The sequence below is a fragment of the Bidens hawaiensis genome, unplaced genomic scaffold (genome assembly GCF_021521415.1).
Source record: "Bidens hawaiensis isolate Kalapana, Puna unplaced genomic scaffold, B.hawaiensis_p1.1 tig00004774_1, whole genome shotgun sequence".
NCBI classification, from domain to species: Eukaryota; Viridiplantae; Streptophyta; class Magnoliopsida; order Asterales; family Asteraceae; genus Bidens; species Bidens hawaiensis.
This window is the reverse complement of record NW_027491298.1, coordinates 1,353,368-1,378,545: the sequence shown is the minus strand read 5'-3', so window position 1 is coordinate 1,378,545 and position 25,178 is coordinate 1,353,368. Positions and strand designations below refer to the sequence as shown.

The following is a 25,178-nucleotide window of genomic DNA, read 5'->3' as shown; positions in this document are numbered from 1 at the left end:
ATGTTTATAAATTTCAGAATGTGCAGTTGTGATTTCGTTTTTTGGCTTATTTAGTCATTTTATTTTCTAACTACATGTGTTTGTTCTTAGGAAATTAGGGTTTTAGTGTTTGTGTGTGTGTGCATTGCTTATTCGATTTTATCTGTTATCGTGCTTACTATGTTTTCCAAATTGCCCTTTTATGGTGTAAGAAAGCATGAAAAAAACAAGGGCCAATTCAACTTGAAATTGTGTATATGTGGTTAAGAACTTGAATGCATTTTTCAGTTTGATTAAACACCCCCACCGAGACACATGAGGGGTTTGAAGATTTTTAACGATCTAGATGATTATTGATTATCTCCGACGACTTAGGAGTCTTAAGGTTGTTTCTCTAATCAACAGTGGTTAGTGGTTGGGTGGTGATATGGATAGCATAGGGAGTAGTTAGGTATTCAATAGGGGTTAGGTTGTTGGGAAACTTGCGAAGAGAGAGAGAGAGGTTGTTGGGAAACTTGCGGAGAGAGAGAGAGAGAGAATAAATAGTGTTGGAATGTTGAAAAAAAAAGAGTTCAATATATATATATATATATAACATACAATAACCGCTTAACATACATTACGTACGCGAAATACGTTCAAGGTTAAATTCTAAAATGTTCAGACTTAAACCTAAAGCGTTCAGGCTTAAATATGATACTTTCAAGATTAAAACCCATCACTCAAAGTCAAAATTGATCGATTGAAGTTTCAAATTGATGATTAATTGGATTTATTTCAAAGATTAATTGATCAATTGACTACAATTTTAATATCAATTCTTATCAAAAAGCTAAACAAACCTGTGAACAACAAAAGGCGACGGTGTATCACGACGATGGATGATGGTTTCGACGGCGGACAAAATCGCTGGATGATGACGGATTTTTGAGCGATGACGTTGATGGTGGACGGAATTGATAAGAGTAGAGGTGGACGAAGATCGGCTAGCGTGGTTATGATTTTAGGGTTAGCATGTTTTTGAAAATCAACGATCTAGAATTTCGCGCATGTAATGTATGATAAAGTATTAGTGTGTGTGTATGCGAATTTTTGTCTTACCAAAAAAAAATAACTAGAAAACTTGGTTGTTGCTAGACGTCTACATTTAGTTTAAACAGAAATGTAGCAACAGTGACTGAAAAAGTTAATTATTGGACTCAAATGATTATTTTTACCAAATAACAAGGATTAAAACTGTAATTTACTCATTAAATCATAGTTAAATTATGTGCGGGCTAATACTCGTTAGATTATCCACAACGCCTCATTCTTTCCACAAACATGAGTAGTCAGCCATCACATCACCTTTTTACCTATATTTCTTACAAACTCATTTTACCAATAACACTATCATATTCATTCTTACCACAAACACCCCATTAGAGCATCTACAATAACAAACTTTCACAAACCGTCACATCAGCTTCATGTCAGATTCTAAACTTTTCTCGAAAGCCTCCATTTATCCCACAACAACAAACCTCTACAAATCTAATTATAATAATATATAATATATATGTATATAATATACCTATATGTGTATGTCAGATAGAGAGAGAAAAAGTTGTCCACCTCATTAGTTTGCAGGAACAAACTTTGGTCCATGGACTTTACTCCACAACGAGAAAGTTTGTAGCCACCTCGTCCGTAGTACACCACGTAGATCAGGATCTTGGGTTCCACACCCCATTGTGGATGCTCTTATATCCATACAAAAATGTTTTTATGTTAAAGGGGCCTACCAAATTCGCATGTTAAGCACCCTTAGACTACTCTCATTGGTAAACTAATGGTGGTTTGCCGCACTATATAGAAAAAAAATATTAAAAATCTTTGAAAATATGATGAACTAAAGCAAACTAGCTTGCAACCCATATTGGTGTCACATATCATTATATGAGTGGGTATCTTTTTAATTTTTTTCTTTATTCTTTCACAATAATTAGTTTTACGTCTAATCTTGAGTTTTGCTACTAATTTTTAATAATTAAGTTTTTATAAAAATCTAAAAACACAACCTTGTTCAACTTTTTTTCGTGAACATACAGGTATAAATTTTATTAAAAAATGAGTTACTTAAAAAAATTAATATTACTTATTTTAGCATGTATGATGAGTATAGATTTTTTAATATTTTAAAATAAATAGTTTGATTGTTTTTTAAATAAAGCTATTATGTTTTATATTTCTAGCCACTTAAAAAAAACAATTATAAATTACATTTATTGAAAATAATAATGGTTGGGTTGCTAATGAGTGTGGAAATTTTGAGTTTGATTGGATTGGGTATGTGAAAGAAAGATATATTAATTTTATAATAAAGATTGGGTTAAGTTGGTTTGTGAATTGATGTGTTAAGTTTGAGAAGCGTAGCCCCAATGCACACTTTTTGCATTCTTCCCACAAACGGAGTGCCACGGTGGATGTGTAGAAGGAAATCCTTTCGCCTAGCAGAAGCTCTTAGCTAAAGTTATAAAATATGCTACTTGTACTATTTACAACACATGTACACGCAAATAACGATAATTGGATATCTGGAAATTTGACATTTTACATTTTGTTTTCATGAGATTCAACTCAAGTGGTGTAGCTCTGCAACCAAATGAAATTGGGTTATCTGTGGTAGTGGACCCAGGATATCCACCGTGGTGGGTACCTTTGAGTGGATGGGAATGTTTATTTCCTCAATGGTAGTAATTTAAGGGGATCCGGCTTCAGGGAATGTAAATTGTGAAAAAATTCTACAAATGGTAGTTTCATGGCTTTTGATATGCAAGTGCTACACATTTATTAAGTGGTTTAATTGGGGTGTCATGTCTTTAGAACACCATTAAATAAATTATAAAGATTCTAGCATAACCAGTCACATACATGAAGTGAGGATTTTACAACAGAGTCATTTTGAAGTAAGGTGTACGATCATTCCACGGTTAAATTTAACGTTGATCAGATTAAAGAATGGCCTTAAGGCTATTTAACATGCATGGGCTTCATGCCTCACATGTACCATGCCTCACCCGCACTAGTGTAGCTCGCTTCTCATGAATCCATGGGTCTCACACCTCACACGGTGCCTTCCACCCATGTACCATTGGTGCGACTCACTTACATGAGTACACTCATGACTCTCTCCCCCAATTCACACTACAACACTCAATTTAAAAATTTACCAGTTTAAAACGGTTAAAAAAATTTAGAATACTCCATTTGAAAAAGCGAATCACCAAAAAACATGAAATAAAATTTCCCTCTTAGAAACCATTTGCCATTCACTCTTCTTTATATTTTGAAAAAGAAATCCCTAGAATAAGCAATTCCATTTCTTTGCACAAAAGCCAACACCTTATTTTTGCACCAATTAAATGGATGATTTCATAATCTCTTCATAATAATTGCTTACCAAACAATGCATGTATACGAACCTGCATGCCACATTATTTCATATTTATTAAAGGCGTTGTAAGCTCACTTTTATACCCATTGACCTAGACTACCTAGTGAGTTATGTTGGGCATAGAAGTTAGGTTGGGCCAACTACTTCAGTTTAAATACCCTTTAACCCTTCATTCACAGTTATTTTCCTTTGACAAAAGCTCATTTTGAGCCCATTTGCATGCTTCTTAAGACTTAGCCGTCACCGAGAACATGAACATTATATAATTTATCAAAAACTTACGACAGAAAAAAAAAACAAAACATTTTATAAATTTAACAGGAATAAATAACTTTCATCTAATCTAATAGAACAAGTAAAACTAATAATCAAGTAGGGATAGTAAAACCTTCACATTGATTGCTAACCAAACAACCAGAAAAACTCACCATTAAAGCCACACTCACCATCGTCAAAACCGCCACCGTCCTCCACCACCGCCGCCTCTTACCACCACCCGTAACCTCACCCTTACATTCAAACACTGTTTCCAGGACATCATGCAACACCTCCGGAGCCTCATCACCACTCGACACATCAACACGATCATTATCAAAGCGTGACTCACAACCAGAATCAATCTCACTGTCGTCACTTCGATCTTCAACAATGACAGGATGCAAATTCGACTAGTAAAATTCGGTTTCCAGTTCGGTTAATCTCCCTTCGAGTTCCAACAAATCATGAGCTTTCGTGCCTTTAGAACTGATTTCTGCGTTCAACATGCTTCTGATGAACACTAACTTGCTCTTGATGTGTTGGGCTAGAAGATCGAGAGAGGGTGTATTGTTTGGGAGTGAAGAGGTAGGTCCCAGCAGAGCCCAGTTGGACCCGCAAGACTCACCTTAAACAGGGACGTCTGCGCAGAGACCAACTGGATCCGCAGGACCAACCATGCTCAGAGACGTGACGTCCTTACGCGCAGTACGCAAGCTGGTCCCGCAGGAAATGCCTCCCAATGGTGAAGGACTCCGCCTGTCCCCGCAGCCTCAGATACAAGCCATTAGGGAAGGCCACCCGCGCAGCATGGCTACACGCACAAGGCACTTAGCTCTCGATCATTCAGTGTCACCTGAAGGAATGAGCCAAGCCGGGAGCAATCCCGCACAGAGGCGGGAGGGGGAATACTCCCGCCCAAATAAGCCAGTCCGTATACTGAAGGATCTTTTACTGTACCTGACGAGGTATGGGCGAAAGATCTGATCAGGGATACGACAGCTCACTGATACAGTATGGCAAGCAGCATGCTCCTGTACTGTATCACTATTAGCCGCTGCCTACTCACCAACTACTGTCATACCACGTGCGTAGCCGGCAGTTGGTGGAAAGGGAACAGTATACAGCAGGCCTGGTCACTATCAGCCGCTGCCTACCCACCAACTACCAGCAGGGCACGTGCGTAGGCTACTGTTGATGAACAGGAACACTGTTGCAGCCGGCCATACCTCCTTGGAAACCTACCTTCGGCTATAAATACCCCAAATGGTATGATCATCTGGACACAACATATCTTACTACATTATCATCATATTATACCTGATATCTGCTCTAGCAATCTCTTAATATACTTTTATATTTAAAGAGCAATCTAGTCTGATTCTCACGCCGGAGGGTGGTCACAAGGAGGAACCCCCCCCCCCTTCTCAGTGACGAGCTCACGGTGTCTGTTTTGCAGGTTATCAGAAGAACCATCTTCCAAGGGTCTAACCCCTCGTGGGAAACAGCTATCCAACCCCCAGGTTACCAGTAATCTGCCCGGGGTACGGTTAGTGTTTCTTCATTGGCGCCATCCGTGCATAAAGCTAGAACTTTATTTTTCTCCAGTTTTTTCAAACTTCTACAAAGATGGTTAGAGAAATTCCGGTAACCACAACCCCAGCTACTGGGATGAACACCGGCAACACAGCTTTTACGAACACTACCCCGACTACCGGAGCCGGGGCAAGTGAAGTAAATTTTACGAACACTACCCCACTTACCAAAGCTGGGGCAAGTGCAGTAAATGATCGCCTACTGGGATCCACCGATACCCAGTTTGAGAAACGAAGACTCCCCCGCCAGACTCTCGATGAAGTTAAGGCATGGGCGGAGGCACGACAAAAGGAATTCCAGGCTGAGTTGGACGAACGCTTGCGTTCCGTGCAACAGGCCGACGAATTCGAATACTGGGAGGATGACTCGGAGGAATCCGACTCCGACGCGAACCCTCGCCATAGGGCAAAAGGGAAGTGTAAGGAAACGGAATCCCAACCGAAAAGGCATTTTGGACAAGCCTTCAAACCAAAAAGCACAGGTGGAAGTCCACGAGACTTCTCTAAAACGTTCAGACCAAACGTTGCAAATGCAGGAACGTCCAAATTTGCAAGGGACATTGCTGAAGCAATCGCCCCAAAGAGTGCCAAACAAATGCCTAACATAGGCACATATGACGGTATATCTGATCCAGACGATCATTTGAACAGGTTCATAGCGGGGGCAACCGTCAGTAATTGGACGGAACCCACGTGGTGTTACATGTTCCAAATGACGCTGGTGGGGGCTGCTAGAGCATGGTTCGATCGTCTACCGGTCAACCACATCTACGACTGGGCAGACTTCCAACAGAAGTTTAGCCAACACTTCAGCCAGCAACGAAAGTATACCGAGGAGCAATGGACAATCCTCAAATGCATACGAGAGGAAGATGAATCTCTGCCAAACTTCATCACTCGCTTCAACTCAAAGAAGCTAAGTTTGGGCAATATTAGCGAAGATCTTGTTCGCGCTGCCTTCATCCAGGGCGCACATGACCCAGAGCTCATCCGCACCCTAACGGGTAAAGATGGCATGCCATCCACATGGGATGGCATCATGACAGCAGCAAAACGCTATGCGGAAACAGAGAAGCAACTGGGTAGAGATCTCCCACAGAGCACAAACCTCTACACCCAGAGGACGAGAGAAGACAACGTCCTCACCGCCCGACTAAATAAAAAACGAAAGCTAGGCATTTGGCAGTCAAGGGTAAACTTTGACACCTCATCCGGCTTGCAACATCGGTTGGGCGGAAGGGATAATGTACAGTCGCACCGGAACTCCAGATGGACGCCACTCACCAAAAGCGTCACTGAGATATTCGCCACTGAAGAGCTCCCATGGCCAAAGCCTCCAATAATCCGACATCGTCACGATGCTGATCGGAGCAAATACTGTGACTTTCACAAGACAAAGGGCCACAACACTGAAGAATGCATAGATGTAAAAGATATGGTCGAAGCATTTGTCAGAGATGGGACGCTCGCGCACCTCGTGGCGTAATAAAGGCTGAACAGGCGAGTGCGTATAGAACCCCAGCTGGGGAAAACACGAATCAATTCCAGCTTCAAAATCGATACATGCTGCGTAAAGAACGAGATCCCGAACCAGGTGCGTATCGGCTCGATGGCACTCCCATCCCAACATGGAAGGGAGCTCATTTACACAGTCTGCATGTAAATCAATTCCAATTTGTAAGGAAAAGGCCAAGAGCCACTTCTAATGGAAATGATTCTCTTTAAGAACACCGAAGCTGATGATTTTACATTTATACTTTTCTGAACTAATATGCCGGTGTTCACCGCATAATTACGTCGTCATTGCATGGGAAGGCGGTCCTACCCGCACGAACCCAGCAACGTGACAAACCTTCACGCAGGTCAGTTGAAGGGGAAAAAGTTCAGCACCCAAAAATGAAAGTGCCGGTCTATCCGCATGAATCATTAAGGAAACTGAATAATAACCTATCAACAACCGCGCATCGAACGGTTAAACTATCCAACACTGGTGACGGCATTCACATTACGTGAAGTCGTTGCGTGGGAAGGCGGTCTTACCCGCACGAACCCAATAACGTGGCAAACCTTCACGCAGAGTCAGTTGAAGGAGAAGAGTTCAATTATCCCATTAAATGAAAGTGCCGGTCTATCCGCATGAATCATGAAAGGAAAATGAACACTAACCTATCGACAACCGCGCGTCGAACGGTTCAAAACAAAATTCTTAAAAAGGATAAGAAAAACCTACACGCAGGTCAGATAAGGGTAAAGTTTTGCCATCCTACTAAGTGCAAGTGACGGTTCTACCCGCACAATCACGAAAGAGGAAGCAAAACTTCACACCTATTATCAACCACGTTCAAAGGTTAACTTATCCTCAAAAGGTAAGAAAAACCTAAACGCAGGTCAGGTAAGGGTAAAGTTTTGCCATCCTACTAAGTGCAAGTGACGGTTCTACCCGCACAATCACGAAAGAGGAAGCAAAACTTCACACCTATTATCAACCACGTTCAAAGGTTAACTTATCCTCAAAAGGTAAGAAAAACCTAAACGCAGGTCAGGTAAGGGTAAAGTTTTGCCATCCTACTAAGTGCAAGTGACGGTTCTACCCGCACAATCACGAAAGAGGAAGCAAAACTTCACACCTATTATCAACCACGTTCAAAGGTTAACTTATCCTCAAAAGGTAAGAAAAACCTACACGCAGGTCAGATAAGGGTAAAGTTTTGCCATCCTACTAAGTGCAAGTGACGGTTCCACCCGCACAATCACGAAAGAGGAAGCAAAACTTCACACCTATTATCAACCACGTTCAAAGGTTAACTTATCCTCAAAAGGTAAGAAAAACCTACACGCAGGTCAGATAAGGGTAAAGTTTTGCCATCCCACTAAGTGCAAGTGACGGTTCTACCCGCACAATCACGAAAGAGGAAGCAAGACTTCCTGTTATCAACCACGTTCAAAGGTTAACTTATCTTAATGCCTTAGAAATTTCGAAAAGGAAAACCTACACGCAGGTCAGATATAAGTTAAAGTTTAGCCATCCTACCAAGTGCAAGTGACGGTTCTACCCGCACAATCACGAAGGAGGAAGCGAAACTTTAACCCACTATCAACCACGTTCAAAGGTTCTTATTCTAAACACTTGGAAAATTGCTAATTTAAACTAAGTATGCAAGTCATAAGTTTATAAAGCAAGGAACCCAAAGAAGGAAATAACAATCTTATACGCAAAAAGATTAATATTTCAAGAATATATTACAAGAATGGCCGGGTAACTACCCGCCTAAAAGAAAAAAAACTATACAAGTCTATCTTAGCAATGGGAAGGGATCTTCAGGATCAAGCTTCAGGGCCGCTTCCACTTGGACCCGCTCCGTCAGAAGAACGGGGTGGTTCGAGGAACGCTTTGAGGACAGCTAACCCATCATCAGCAGCAGCTACTTCGTCCACCTTCTCCACCACTGGATGCGGGAAGGCGGCGTATTGGTTCAATGCTTGGTCATAAATGGCTTCGGTATCCACATTGAACAAAGGGAAGTTGGAAGGCGGGACGCCTTTTTCAACAAACCCTAGACCAAGCAAGAAGCCGGCCTTTTCCCCATCCTCATGAGAAGCGTTGAGGGCTGCGGTCATAGCATCATCGTAAGAGGTCTCTGAAAAGACCCGACGCACAACCTACAAAGAAAAAATACAAGTATTAGAACCTTTTCTTACAAAAGAAAAGCGTGAAGATAAAACTAAACATACCTGAGGCAACGCTTCTCGAAGAAGCCATTGGAGGGCAGCTTGAGCTTCGTTATGGGCGCGTTCGGCTTCGCTCTTGTTAAGGTTGGCAAGTAAAACTTCCTTTGCGGCAGCCTCTTCGACGCCCTTAAGTTTCCGCTCGGTGTGGTCAAGCACCCCCCTCTGGTCCAGGATTTCCTGGAGTTTCTTGGCATCTTCCATTGCCAAGGCATCATGAGCGCTTTGGAGAGCTTCTAATTTGGCCTTGAGCTCCTCATTCTCCACACGCAAAGGCTCAGCAACGGCTTCAGCCTTGGCAGCCCTCTCGGTTGCGTTTCGCGCAGTCTCCCTGGCCAGCCGAAGCTGTTCATTCACAGCTTGGGCAGCCTTGGAGCGGGCCTCGAGTCGCGCCTGAACTTCAACCTCTAGGGCCTTGAAGGCCTTCTCCTTGTCGGCGGCAGCTGCCGCCAGCTGTTGGTTCTCCTCCCGAAGAGCACGCGCCTCAGATACGTCCTTGGCGCGAGCTGCTTTCAACTTGTCGTTTTCACGACAAAGCAGCTCGACGCGCGGCTGCATCCGGGCCTGGAGAACCCGAAGCTCATTAGTTAGCCTACCCTCCTGGTAGCTAACCATGGCTTCCCCCAACGCACCCGGAGGAGCAGCGTGGCGAGCCCAGTCCACGCACTCCACAGGTGTGCGAAGGGTTGTTCCTCGGCGTATGTTCCATCGAGGAACATACACTTCATTGGAATCCGACACTGCAAAAGAAACAAAAGCAGTAAGGAAAAGATGATAAAAAACATAAGGGAAAAAGAAAGGAACCCTACGCACCTGTAGGGTCAATGACAGGCCGATAGCCGCCAAACCCATCACCTGAACCTAAAGGAAATCCATCCAACAGGTCAGGCAGACGGGAAGGTGGCAAAAATCGGCGGGAAGCCCTGCGCGTACCTGATGGTCCGGCCATCGGTGCCGGTGGCGCGGGCATGGCGGCAGCCGCCGTGGTCGCCGTTGTGGTCGCCGCCTTGGTCGCCGCCTTGTAAGCAGCAGCAGTAACCGCCGGCTCTGTGAAGGATGCTGTAAAAATCGCACTCACAGCCGGCGGTGACGTCATCTCTGCCGGAACAGTTGGCTCAAAGGAATGAGCAACTGGACCAGTGGATGCAGGCGCAGGCGCCTGGGTCGACGCTTCAGGAAGGCTGACCGAGCCTACCGTCATTGGCGGGGAGATACTCCCCTGCGCTTCACCCCGGAATGCGTCAACACCCACGCCTGCACAAAGAAGAAAGTGTTAGATAAATTTATAGTGATAAATCTGCAAAGACATTATGATTGTACTTACGGGTTTTCTTGACCCTGAACGTACGGACGGGCGGGGAGGAACCCGATGGAGCCGGCCTCTTGGTACCGGTCACCGTCGTCTTCGTTGGTTCTCCGGAGGTAACGGTCGTAGCCTCCGGAGCAGTGGTCTCCTCACCACCGGGCTTCCCCGCCACCTCTTCACTATCTGACTCCGAGTCAGAGAGAACCACTGGATCAGCTGTGGAGGCCTTCTCTTTCCCTTTCACGCCGGCAGCAGCCTTCTTCTTCCGCACAAGGGGAGGACCATCTGCGGATTCCTCAGAAGACAGGATGTAAGGATTTCCAGCAACGGGTACAGCATTGAGGGGTTCAGGATAGAATATCTCCTTACCTGGCCGCCGGTGGCTCAGGATCTCTTGGCCCGGCGGATAGACCTCCACAAACCTATCCGCCGTTTGCTCCAGGATGGGCAACTCATTGTCGTCCAGAGCACGAGTGCCCACCCGCACGGGACTGTCAGCTTCCCGCGGGAACAGGAGCGACTCCAAATTATTCCCCTCTGAAAGAAAAAGAAACAGTTAGAAAATTAACTAATATCAGCAAGAAAGACAAGACATACCATAAGGAATAGAGTTCAAACCGTATTCAAGAAGGATGGGAAACCGGGACGCATCCTTCCATACCCGGCTCATCCCCAGCAGCACCATCCCGGACTCCGCAAACCGGTAAACCGGAGATTGGACCCGGGATATCTTCGCGAACCATTCCGCCTCCTGGTAGCTGGAAGCGTGAAGGCTCGGAAGCGCTTGACCCTTCTTGAACTTCATAGCAATGGGGATGGCGCGGGCAGAGATGTAGAAGAACTCCCGCTTCCACGATCGGAGACTGCGCTCGGTCACGCAGATCTTCAAACCCTTAATACAGGTTGTCAGGGTGTACCACCCCTGGACGCACCTCCAAGTATAGAAGGTCATCAGGCGGTCCACGTAGGGCTCAATACCCAGAATCCGACACACCCACTCGAAGTGCCGGACCTTGGCAATCGCCATCGGATGCACCTCGGTCAGGTGCACCCCGTGCCTCTCCAGGACACGGTACACAAACTTTGTCAATGGGAACCTAAGGTTCCCATAAACAAAGAATGCAGCATATACCCCGATCTTGCCACTGGGGGCATCGTACACAGTCTGGTGGGATTCAGGAAACTCAGGCTCGAGAGACTCGAGCATGAACTTCCTGACGATGTACTGGTACTGATCGACAGGTAGAGCACACTGGCACTCGCCAGCAGTACTCCTATCATCGGCTACAGCTTCAGCATCATGAGAAGACATTTTTGCAGAAAGAAGAGTGATTTCGGGAAAATGCTTGCCTGAAAAGGGGGAGTATTTGCCGGAAATCACTAAGAAGAAGAAGAAGAGAGGTGAAAGTGTGGATTACAAAGAGGCCTCTCCCCCTTTATATACTAATCGCAATTAATGCGGTGAATTTAATGCGGAGGAGAGAGAAATCGAAGGTGCAATGAAACTATGACACGTGGCAAAAAGCAGGCTGGCAACAGCTGTTGACAGGACGTGTGCCAGTAATTTCGCGGCCACGCGCCCGAAAAATCGTGCCCACGCGCCAGGAAAAGCGTCTGGAATGACCATGTTCTGTCACGTCACCATAACTTCCTGCACGTCCTGACACAGTCAGAAGAAACCGTCGCACGACGTTTCAGAGGTTTGGACTGTTCTGGTCTTTTCACCAACTCTTCGAATTTCAAAATTCAAAATTCGAAAATATTAAAAAGTAAGCGGGAAAATACCCCTTTACCCCTTGGCAAACAAGTAACCGTAAGACGGATGCGGGTACAGTGTAAAGGCAAAACCCTTCACATACCTAGCACCCGCAGGGAATTGAAGCCAAATAAACCTTGGCAAACAAGTAACCGTAAGACGGATGCGGGTACAGTGTAAAGGCAAAACCCTTCACATACCTAGCACCCGCAGGGAATTGAAGCCAAGTATTCCTCGGCAACCAAGTAACTACAAGACGGGTGCGGGTACAGTGTAAAGGCAAAACCCTCCACATACCTAGCACCCGCAGGGAATTGACGCCAGGAATACCTTGGAAGTAAAGTAACCGTAAGACGAGCGCAGGTACAGTGTCAAGGCAAAACCCTTCACATGCCTAGCGCTCCGCTGGGAATTGAAACCAAGAAGGATCTTCTGGGCAATGCTTGCGGAAACGGAAATAACATCCCCGCATAGCGGGAACGTCGAGAACTACGTTGTTTGAAGCTCCAGGATGGAATTGGTGGTTTTAACATAATTGATCACTATGTTCAAAACTACCAAAACCTCATGGAAAATCCATACAACTGGGACTCAATGCTCCTGACTTGCGAGGAGGTTACAGACCTACCCGCATCATACCCAAAGACCAAGCAGGAAACTCGGGCATTTCTGCAAGTGACAAGGACTTCCGCGGAAAGAATCACCATGGAAAACCTTACAAAACCCTTTTCAAAACCCTTTGCTCAAGTCCAAAAGTTCACCTCACTTTATTAAACACTCATGAGAAGAACATTGGACTGGGGGGACTTGAAGAGGTAGGTCCCAGCAGAGCCCAGTTGGACCCGCAAGACTCACCTTAAACAGGGACGTCTGCGCAGAGACCAACTGGATCCGCAGGACCAACCATGCTCAGAGACGTGACGTCCTTACGCGCAGTACGCAAGCTGGTCCCGCAGGAAATGCCTCCCAATGGTGAAGGACTCCGCCTGTCCCCGCAGCCTCGGATACAAGCCATTAGGGAAGGCCACCCGCGCAGCATGGCTACACGCACAAGGCACTTAGCTCTCGATCATTCAGTGTCACCTGAAGGAATGAGCCAAGCCGGGAGCAATCCCGCACAGAGGCGGGAGGGGGAATACTCCCGCCCAAATAAGCCAGTCCGTATACTGAAGGATCTTTTACTGTACCTGACGAGGTATGGGCGAAAGATCTGATCAGGGATACGACAGCTCACTGATACAGTATGGCGAGCAGCATGCTCCTGTACTGTATCACTATTAGCCGCTGCCTACTCACCAACTACTGTCATACCACGTGCGTAGCCGGCAGTTGGTGGAAAGGGAACAGTATACAGCAGGCCTGGTCACTATCAGCCGCTGCCTACCCACCAACTACCAGCAGGGCACGTGCGTAGGCTACTGTTGATGAACAAGAACACTGTTGCAGCCGGCCATACCTCCTTGGAAACCTACCTTCGGCTATAAATACCCCAAATGGTATGATCATCTGGACACAACATATCTTACTACATTATCATCATATTATACCTGATATCTGCTCTAGCAATCTCTTAATATACTTTTATATTTAAAGAGCAATCTAGTCTGATTCTCACGCCGGAGGGTGGTCACAAGGAGGAACCCCCCCCCCTTCTCAGTGACGAGCTCACGGTGTCTGTTTTGCAGGTTATCAGAAGAACCATCTTCCAAGGGTCTAACCCCTCGTGGGAAACAGCTATCCAACCCCCAGGTTACCAGTAATCTGCCCGGGGTCCGGTTAGTGTTTCTTCAGGGAGATTGGTGAACTGAATGATTTCGGCTTCGATTTGTTGAAGTGTTCGGTAAATGGTGAAGCATGTGTTGTTGATCATCAATGGAGTTGGTTGTGGTTCTTCCATCGTGGTCAAAGCGTAGGTACTGAGGAGTACGTGTGGGTAGTTATAGGAACTTCTCTTATTGTTCATGGTGACGGTTGGCGGTTTTTATCTTAAAGGCAGACCGGCCGGTTCGACGTCATTGTTTTGTGCCGGTGCATTTTTTATTATTATTTTGATTATTTTTTTATGTTCCTTGCTTTTATTTGTTCTTTTATGATTTTATGTTCGCATACGTTCGTTTATTTATGTTTGTTTAAGATATAAACAAATGAAAACGAGGACATTTATTTTCTTAATGAGCGGATATGAAAAAAAGTAGTAGCAACAAATTTAAACTAACTTGGAATGAGCAAATTAAAAGAAATTTTGTAAGCATTCACATCTACGAGAATATGATCGGTGATAGAAATTTTCAAGACATAAGATAAATAAGGTGGTGTTGTTTTTTCATATATTAAATATCTACAGTTTGCGGATTACATCTGTAATATAAGATGGACCTAATCTTTGCAGTCTGCAAGAAAAAGACTGTTTGTTTTTTAACGTCTGCCAACTGCTAAAATAAACAGATGTTTAAATAAACTGATTTTTTAAAACATAAAACTTTATGCAAACCTAATGCAGCAAGATCTTCATTGGTCCTAAACTTTCTACAAACCTTTTTCAATAAAAAAAAACAACTATTAATAATTGAACAATTATGCAAACCACTAATTGAATAAAAAACTAATAGTAATTCAACAAATCAGTTTCTACAAAAGAAACTAATAAAAATTCAAAAAAACAATTTCTACAAATCAATTTCTACCAAAAAAAACACTAATAATTCAACAAATCAATTTTCGAGTTCCATTTCTGGTAAACGGATTTGAACCGAAAAAGGTTGCAATTTGGAGTCGGGTGATTAGGGTTTCATACAAATCTTCTAGGAATTCTTTCCAGATTTCTAGTTCCATAGACTCATTTGGATCAAAGTCTTAGGTTCGGTCTTTTCGGACCCGTTACGAAGGCGGGGCAATCCCATGCTCTTAACATATTGAAGTTTTCACCACTCATTACATGATTGTAATAATCATTGATATAAAGTTTAATATACATTAATCTCATGTACATTTTATTTATTATTTTATTAGTTTTGTTGGGTTTCTCGTAAGATTTGTATACTACTAACATATTTTTATATTTTAGGTTTCGGGTTTGAATTGTGGTGAAAAGAGGACGAAAAAAGAGCAAAAACAAGTTGAACCGGAGAACCGAAGGATCAGGAAACGAACCGGACTATACCAGGAAGAGAACCGGACCGGCTAGGACGGTCGGCCCCCCTAATCACGCCGGAGCTCCGCGCGACCGGGGTGGCCAAGCCCGCCGCGCGGCGCGGCGGCCCTATATTGGAAGATTCCAGATTATTTTAACCGTCTTATGTATTTTTGGACTCATGTTGCCTTAAAACCCCTAAACTCACCCTTAAGCATACCCTGAAGTTCCATCTGAATTTGGTGAGTTCCGAGGCGTCCGAGATCAGATTTTAGCAGCTTTGGAGTCGAAGAATCAGCTGGTGTTGAACATATTGTTTGAAGATGAAGAACACGGGTTTTATCTTTTGTTTCTTTCGTTTTCGTTTATTTTAACGCCATGAATTCTTTATTGTTTGTTTTGCTTAAAATTAAGATGCTAGGCTAAATTGCATGAACTATCTAGGCTTATGAGGAACCTACTTTGATGTTTTGATTTGACTTTGGGATTTATTTACGTTATGGTTTTTATGGTTTAGTAAAAGATTTATTTATAATTAATTGATGCATATGAATGCTTAGGATTGTTTGATGAGATTTATTCCATAGTTTTCCTTGATTATTGCTTGTCATATGATAGGATTGCTATTAGGTCAATTACTTCGTTTTCTTGATTATTTTATGATTGATGTCATGATAAGGTCATAGGAATAATATTGTCAAATAAACCTAAGTGTGCCGCTAACCTAAAATATGTAAAGTGCTAGGTTATTGATAAGTCTTTACTGTGTAATCTTGCTAGATTTAGTTCTTCGTAAGAAGTCCGTCTATGTTTGATTATTTATTATTGTTTGTCAAATCAATTAAGTATACTAAATTGCCTTTAATTTTCGCGCTGTAAAGTAGGATTTCGTATAAAGGAACTAAATTATAATTAATTAGGTGACCGTAAGGGAACTTGAATTTCAATACTGGTGTGCGTTAAAACTTGTTAGAAATCCATAGGTGTCTCTTGAGAAGGGTCAGGGGTCCTGTTCGGGTTTTCTTTTAAGTGTCTATTTTACGATCCCAGTCCATAACTAAATATTTTCCCGGGTTAATTCATTACTAAAATTTAGGGGATTCTAGCCTAGGTAGTTTTCTCATCATCATATTTAATAACTCGTGTTTTGTTGTCGAGTCTAATTAGCTAATAAACGTAATTTAAAGAGTCTCGTGGGTTCGATATCCGGACTTACTTAGCTTTACTAGATTCGATCGGTTCACTTGCCGGTTAGTAGTTTAGTCGAGTTTTAGAGAGTCTAGAGTATTACTTAGTGTTTATTTTTAGTTAATTTAGTTAATAATTATTAAACTACTTCAAGCACATCAATCATCTTCTTATCGATTATCTTCAAGGTTTAGATCACATCATCTACAAAGAAAATAAAGTCTGACATGAATATTGAATATCATATAATACTACAAAAAAACAACTCTCGGGCTCTCGTAAGTCAAAACGAGTCAAGTTCGAGCTCGTTTACACAAAATAACCCTAAATTTATAAACACAACATCAATAATCAGTATACGAACATCAATTAAACCTGATTTCAACAAATTCCGATCTTATAAACTTTCAATCGTATAATCCAATACACAAATTCAAACCGTTTACATCACAAATCATACAAATATAGGTAAAGTACACAAATCAATAAAATAATAATACTTGGAGGTAGGCAGAGGTGGCGAAGGTAGGCGAAGGCTATGGAGGGAGTGGTCGGAGGTGTGATGGTGGAGGAGCTAGGATTTGAAGGAAATAAGAGATGAATAATATGCTCTAGGTTATGGTTTGAATAATAAGCAGAAGAAGTTGGAAGAGATTTGAAGCACATGATCAATGTTTGTTTTAAAAAGAGGGCGCACGAACTTTTCTTTTAATGAAATGTATTCCGAAAAACAAACACACTGTAGACCTAAACGTCTGCGTGGCGCAGACAAAAGATGTTAGGAAGAGCTTTTTAAAATAAAACAAATACCCTCTAAATGTTAGGGACTTGGAAAGATACGTGTCATTGTGTTTTAGCTTGTCTTGGTATTGTGGCTTGTTCTACCTTTTCGTTTCCTTTCGTCAAGATGTTTGCACTAGTTATTTTTTTTAGGTGTTTTTTTTTTCATGTATCATGGTACGTTATGTTGGAGTTTGTCGGGAGAAAGATCTCTATCTCCTGGGATAGATATTGTTTTCTCTTATCTCAACCTCCTTAGACCCTACTTTAAAAATGAGATATTATAAGGTACGTTTGCTTAAGTGTTTGTTTTCGATCGTTTGTTTAGTTAAAATTAAGCAAACGTACATGAACAGGCATCGTTTATATTCATTCAATTTATTTACAAACCAACACATGTTTTTTTACGTTATTAATATAAACCAACACATCTTTTTTAATGTTATTAATATATTATAAACTATTACCTTACACTCTATTAATTTTATTTTCTTTGTCTAAATATCATTAAAGATTGCATGTATAAAAAAAGGGGGAATTACGTATATCTTCTTGCTAACTTAATAAATTACATATATACCCAACCTAAACCTTTAATTACATATATCTCAAGTTATCCTTTTCTTATGCAACCCTATCTAATCTAACTGATAAAACAAGCGGGAGAAGAACCACTAACCTTCCACGGCTGCGACGATCATCCTCGCTCTTACCAGCGGAGCGAAGAAACATGGTCGACGGTATACCTTGAGTTGCAGACCTGATTATTAGAACATCCGAAAAAGGAAAATGAGAGCGGGGTAAATGTGGAGAGATGATTGAGATTTGAGAAAGATGGAATTGGTGACTTTAAGCTTTGCTTCTATGTGTCCGATTGTATCGGAGGACAATCGAGACTCCAGGGATGAAATTGTTCAATTCCTAAATTGATGTTGCTTCCGATTACCAACTGTAACCTAATCGATGTTGTTTCCAAAGCAAAAAAACTTATCCAATGCTCAAAACCCACAAAATGGCTTTAAAAATTCAATAATTTCATCTCACTCAGAAATCAAACCCATAATTGTGTTGCGTTAGGGACGAACCTGTGTGAATGTGTGATTTAAATATGTGAAATTAATAAATTAATATGTGATTTTGATGCACACAGGTGTGCTTTGAAATCGAAGTAATATGTGATTTAAATGAATATCTAAAATTATAGTTTTATTAAAACGAAGGGTAAAACTATCATTTAGTAAGTTAATTTTAATTAAATGGATAAATATGTAATATTAATGTATAAGAAAGAGAATATATCTAATTAAAAGTTTGAGTTAGGTATATATATAATTATTCAAAGTTGGCAGAGAGATATGTAATTGTCCCTAAAAAATATATATATGTGATAAATATCATTCATGGCATTTGCGTTTTCACTTTTAACAAAAACTATATATTTTTGCTTTGAGACAAGACACGTGAATGTTAAGCTCATAAAGGGAATACGGGGATGGGACCTTCACTAATATCTTCAAGGATACTTTTTTTTGTCACTTGTCAAGTTCTCATAACTTTTCATTTTTTATAACCCGTATCTAATAAATGGTATTTATTTCGGATTAACTCGTCCAAATAAATGTTAAAAACTTATATAAAATCATTTAAAGCACTAATATAAATGAAAAGTGAATATGTAAGTTTAAAAATTTTGAAAATTAATATTAATATCTTATTACTCTAATAAAAGAATACTTCTTTTTGTCACTTGTCAAGCTCTCATTATTCGTCATCTTTTTTAACCCATATTCAATAAATTGTATTTATTTCGGATTAACCTGCCCAAATAAATGTTTAAACATAATATAAAATCATTTAAAGCACTAAAATAAATGAAAAGTGAATATGTAAATGTAAAAACTTTGAAAATTAATATTAATATCTTACTACTCTAATAAAAATATACTCTTTTTTACCATTTGTCAAGCTCTCAACAATCCTCATCTTTTTTAACCCATATTCAATAAATAGTATTTATTTCAGATTAACCCGTCTAAATAAATGTTAAAACCTAAAATAAAATCATTTAAAACACTAAAATAAATGAAAAGTGAATATGTAAGTGTAAAAATTTTGAAAATTAATATTAATATTTTACTACTCTAATAAAAGAATTCTATTTTTTGCCACTTGTCAAGCTCTCACAACTTCTCATTTTTTTAACCCATATTCAATAAATGGTATTTATTTCGGATTAACCCGCCCAAATAAATGTAAAAACCTAATATAAAATCATTTAAAGCACTAAAATAAATTAAAAGTGAATATGTAAGTATAAACATTTTGAAAATTAATAGTAATATCTTACTACAAAAACGTATGCAACATGCCAAGAAGGAAAGCTTTTTGAAGGTACGAGGCAGGTTCAATTTCATTACTATTATTTTATTCTTCTTCTTTTTTTATGAATTTGGGTTTTTATTTGTCAAATATGGATTATGTTACAATTATTTATATTTATCTTGATTAAATGCAAAAGATGTTGAATCCTTGCTTTAAGAATAGATAGTTGTTGTAGTTGTATTGAATCATATTCTTGAAACTTGTAAGATGTTCATTTTTGAAGTCCCTTTTTAGTATCTGGATTATCAGGTTACAAGCTAATACGGAAAAATATTATGATCATTTCTAATGTCATTTTAGTGAATACATTGTTTCTTTTGTGAGTACAACCGACAAAAATCCGCATTTTCATACTAAGAAGTTGACTCTCATTTGAACATGTTGTAACATTATTAAAATATTTTTATGTACCTATTATATTTATCTTTACTTATTATTTATCTTTCTTTGTGTTTGCATATTTAAATTACCATATATACAATTTTTTTTTGAACGATAAACTTTTATAAATAAACCAACCAACCGCCAACGACTACCTCCACATGTAAAATTATACCAATTCGACCACTTTAAGATATAACGATTCATAGATTATATTTATTAATATGTTTTAAAGATTTTAATTCTTGATAAACAAGATAATCTGACCAATACATCCACAAATGTAGTGTATAAGGAAATTTTTTCTTATTTATAAAATATTTGCGTAATGTTTCTTTTTTAATTCATGTAATTTTATTGTAAATTGTAATTGTATTAATAGTATATGATAATTTTATTGTTGATTGTATATTTCTTAATGTTTAAAGTTAAAAATTTTTATCAATTACTTATGTAATACATGGGTCTCAAACTAGTTAGTAATAAATAATTGTTCACTTATGATTATCTTTTAAAAAAAACCACTTAGGTAGCGTTTGTTATGAAGGAATAAAAGCGGAATGAAATGGCCTATTGTGAGAGAATGGAGAAAAATGTGTTTGGTTGATCAAAGGAATGGAATGACTCGTTATCTAGTCCATTCAATTCCCTCTAAAACACCCTAATTTCATTCTATCCGTACCCCATATTTTTTTTCACGTTATCCACCACCACCGCCGCTGCCACCAACCACCACCATTGTCGTTCACCGCCACCAACCATCACCATCAATGCCAGCTGCTTGCCACCGCCAACTGCCAACATCAACCATTGCCCCCACCCCTCACCACCACCACCCGCCACCAACTGCCTACGGTCAACGCTGCCCACCACTGCCAATGCCACCACCGCCTGCCACCTTTATCGTTACCGCCACCATCCACCTCCAGCCACCAATATCCTGTCGCTCACCACCACCACCCGCCACCACCAGCCACCATCAACGCCCACTAATGCCACGACCGTCACCTACCTCCCACCACCGTCGCCACTCACTACCATTTTAATTTAATTTTTTTCCTACCTACCAAAAAACGTAAAGTAATAATTCATTTTATTCTATATAGTAACCAAACATCTCATTGAAATGGTAATAACTCATTCCATTCCTTTGTAAATTCCATTTCCACGTTTATTCTATTCTATCGTCGATTCCATTACCTCATATGGATACCAAACATACCCTCACGATTATACATGCAAAAAGTCTTTTGGTTGATCGCACAACACTTAGTAAGCAGGGCCGTCTCTTGTGTAAGCTAAATGAGGCAACGGCTTTAGGCCTCCAGTTTTATAGGGCCTCAATCTTAAATAGGGGTTAAATGTTATGAGTTTTTGAAAATAGAGTTCTTTTTAGAATTAATAACTTATTGATGAACCACAAACTAAAGAGGATTGTTTCATATCAATTATCACTACATATCATTAATATTTCATAATTTTTAGATACTTTCTGATGCTATATGCATAAAGAAAAGAAAAGGCCTCACCATTTTCATTGGTTTTAAGCATTCGAGACAGTTGAGCCGGCCCTGTTAGTAAGCTGCACATAGATGGATGTCATACAGGAGACACGCCAACTAGCTACACAAGACTTGGACGACTACACGTACTTTGGTCTAGTTGACACGACTTGGTCAATATTTCATTTGCTATGAGTGTCTTTTTGTTTATACATGTTCATACATTATAATACAACTCTTCTCATGACTTACAGAAAAAAACTAGCAAAAATTATTACAATTATAATTATATTATCTTTAAACATAAATGTTTATAATGACATCGAAATAGAAGACAAGCGGGCAACAAGCTGCGCTGCTACCCGTTTTTAAATGATAACTAAAAATTAGATTTATCGAATTAAAAGTGAAAAACAGAGGAAATATTTGTTTAGGTAAGAAAAAATGAGAAGATACAACCTTTTTATAGGAAAATGAAGACGCAATAGTAGAGTGACAACCGTGTCAGATCGGTAGCATGAAATTGGTGTACTTGAATACAACTAGAATATTTAGCTGCATAAAATAAATCAACTCTAATCTAAGCACATGAGGTGTTTGGGATTGCTTATTTTCACTAACTTATTAATTTTTTGAAAAGTAATAAGGTGTTTAGGATTGTTTATATTGTAAGAGAAAAAGTTTCATAAGTTACAATATTATAACTTATTAACTTAATAAAAAATTATAAGGAGGTAAAATAAGAAATACCAAACACCCCCTTAGAAAATGACCTAAATATGATTCATGTAACCAATTTAGCTAAAAAAAATTAACGGATTTACACATTATAACTCATAAAGAGTTGTAATAAAGTTGTATACCATCTCATCATCACGAAAGAGTTTGTGTATTCTTGCACATTCCCCACAAAGAAAAATCACAAAAATAAAACCTTACTAGTTAGTTTGAGAAAAACTGTAACATTACGCCAAGGTTTGAACCAAACTTTGATTTTCTAAGCTAAACAAATCAGAACCAAACCGATTAAGTGGATGACAGACATATGATTTATAAACGAAGCAATAACTCAAGACCGAAAAAAAGTCTGCGCAAAACTTTAACTTTAAATGTGCTTGCTATCTTATAAAGAGCTTATGTTTTAGGGGTGAGCAGAAAACCGAATTAACCAAACCGAAAATGATTTAACCGAAAAATCGAACCGAAAAGCATTAACCGACGGTTAAGTTTTTGTTTTTTTAAAAAACCGAATTTTCGGTTTCGGTTGGTTTTCCATTTTTAAAAAACCAAAAAAAACCGAACCGAACCCGATATGTATTTTTACTTAAATATTAATACAATTATATGCGTTTTTTTAGATGTTATGACAAAAAACAAAACACCAAAAGGATATACCGTTGATGGTGATAAGATTATGAAGATGATTAAGATTTGGAGTAAACTTTGAAAATGAATAAGATGAAGAATGAATTGAACTAAATTTTTAGTGTTTTTTTATTAAGAACTTTATTGAATTTTTAAACTTTGGTACCCTTGCAAGTTTGTTGTGTTTTGAATTTAATGTGCATTTTCATTTTTTTGGATTTTTTTTGCAATGTCTACACGCACAAAAAAAAAACCCGATTATAACCGAACCGAAACAAAAGAAAAAAAAACGAAAACCGAAAACAGATCGGTTTGTGAATTTGAAAACTGACATTTCGGTTTCGGTTTCACCTAAAAACCGAACCAAACTGAACCGTGCTCAGCCCTATCATGTTCCATGCTTTATAAGCCAAACTTACAATCAAAGTAGGACCTTAAATAAATAGCACATCATATGGCCCTGTTACTAATATAAATTAGGTTCCGATTAATAGACATTGCAATCTTAACCCGCATGTTAAATTCTTACTGCTTTGGGCTGTGAAAACAAAATCATATTTTGAGTAAACTATTTTTCTGTAGGAGTCCGAACGAGCACATTTTAAAACTACAGAAAAGAAAAAGGAACACGAGGGCAAAATGGATACATTAGAACTAGCGAGATAGCATCAGATAGGTAACAGGCTAACCATAAAACCAAAACAAATTCTCACATTTGCCACTTGTTTGGGTGTTCGACTTCTTCTGTTTTGATTCCACCCTGCAGATCCTCCATCTTGATGTCTCCATGCTTCTAATGTTTTAGGCTTTACTTCTGTTAAGTTTGCAAAAATACCAACTGTAGAGATTTTGTTTGTAAAAGATGGCTTCCACTTATATAAATTAAAGTCAAAACGAAGGCATCAAAACTTAATATTGACTGTAATTTGTACTTGAGTTTTAAGGAGCATTTTGAGAGTTGAGACAATTGAACCAAAATCAACACTGCAGAACCCATTTGCACAAAACAACTTAATTTACATTTAAAGATCAAACTTCATCATCATACAAATATGTAACATACCAAGCCAGCATAAACCCTAATTCAAATCTAATTTCATGAGCCTAAGGCCTCTCTCCTCTGATCCTCCTGGCCAACTGCATGTCCTTGGGCATAATAGTAACTCTATTAGCATGAATCGCACACAGATTCGTGTCCTCAAACAAGCCTACCAGATACGCCTCCGAGGCCTCCTGAAGGGCCGCCACGGCACTGCTTTGAAACCTCAGATCCGTCTTGAAGTCCTGAGCGATCTCTCTCACCAGCCTCTGAAACGGAAGCTTCCGGATCAACAGCTCCGTGCTCTTCTGGTACTTCCGGATCTCTCTCAGCGCCACCGTTCCTGGCCTGAATCTGTGCGGCTTCTTCACTCCTCCCGCCGCCGGTGCCGATTTCCAAGCGGCTTTTGTCGCCAGTTGCTTCCTCGGTGCCTTTCCGCCGGTGGATTTGCGGGCGGTTTGCTTGGTTCTTGCCATGATTTAGAGATGGGTTTTTTGTAATTTCAAGTTTGTTTGATTGTTTGGATGACGTGAGATTGGTGACTGGGGGTTTGGTATTTATGAGGGTTTGTGAAGGGTTGAAGCAATCGTGACCCAAACCATTTTAAATTGGTTAATTTGGGTTGTTTTAAAAATTAAATGGGTTGGTTTGAGTAAGAGATTTTAACTAAATAGGTCAAAATTGGTCATCTGAAATTTCATCTTACTATTTTTGGGTCAAAATTGGTCGACGTATTCAAATAAATAGGTCAATGTGGGTTAGTGTCCTAAGGAAATGTGGCAGGTTTCGGATCAGAACCGGTTTTCGCGCGAGATAGGTTTCGGCACGAAACGGGTTTGAGATTAGAACGAGTTCGGTTCAGGTTTCAAGCCAGCACGAGTTTTCACACAGGAGGATTGGGTTTTGGTTTCTTTTTCGTCGAATCCGGACTCGTTTTTGGTTATTTGTTTCGCTTTAGTATGTTTTTTTAGTTTCGTTTTTGTTCGATTTTAGTTTCGTTTTGATCGATTTTTTATTTCGATTGATTTGGTTCGGTTTTGGCTTTTTGTTTCATTTCCGTTGACTTTTCGGTTTCGGTTCGGTTTTTTGGTGGTAGGTGGTTTTTTTTTATGGAACGAAGACAACGGAGAAAACATTTTAGTTTTTTTATTTTTTATTTATATTTTGAGTTATGATGTTTTTATTATTATTTTTGAATATTTTTTTGAGGGGTTTTTTATCTTAATAGAAAACCCCTTAAAAAATAATAAAAAAAATTATAACTCAAAATATAAATAAAAAATAAAAAATCTAAAAATCAAAAATGTATCCGCCGCTATTCTCGTTCCAAAAAAAAAACCCCGAAACCCATTCTGACT

At 39.8% G+C, this 25,178-nt stretch overlaps 1 protein-coding gene across 1 annotated transcript; it reads right to left on the bottom strand.

Moving 5' to 3' along the window:
* Positions 1-23,885: 23,885 nt before the first annotated feature.
* LOC143628046 (histone H3.2-like) lies at positions 23,886-24,296 on the bottom strand. The gene has a single exon (XM_077097726.1). The coding sequence runs from the start codon at positions 24,294-24,296 to the stop codon at positions 23,886-23,888; it is 411 nt and encodes a 136-aa protein (XP_076953841.1).
* Between the last annotated feature and the right edge of the window lie 882 nt (positions 24,297-25,178).

What these genes read in the sequence shown, in the direction of transcription:
- LOC143628046 (XM_077097726.1), bottom strand. Translation starts at nt 24,296, where the DNA reads ATGGCAAGAACCAAGCAAACCGCCCGCAAATCCACCGGCGGAAAGGCA.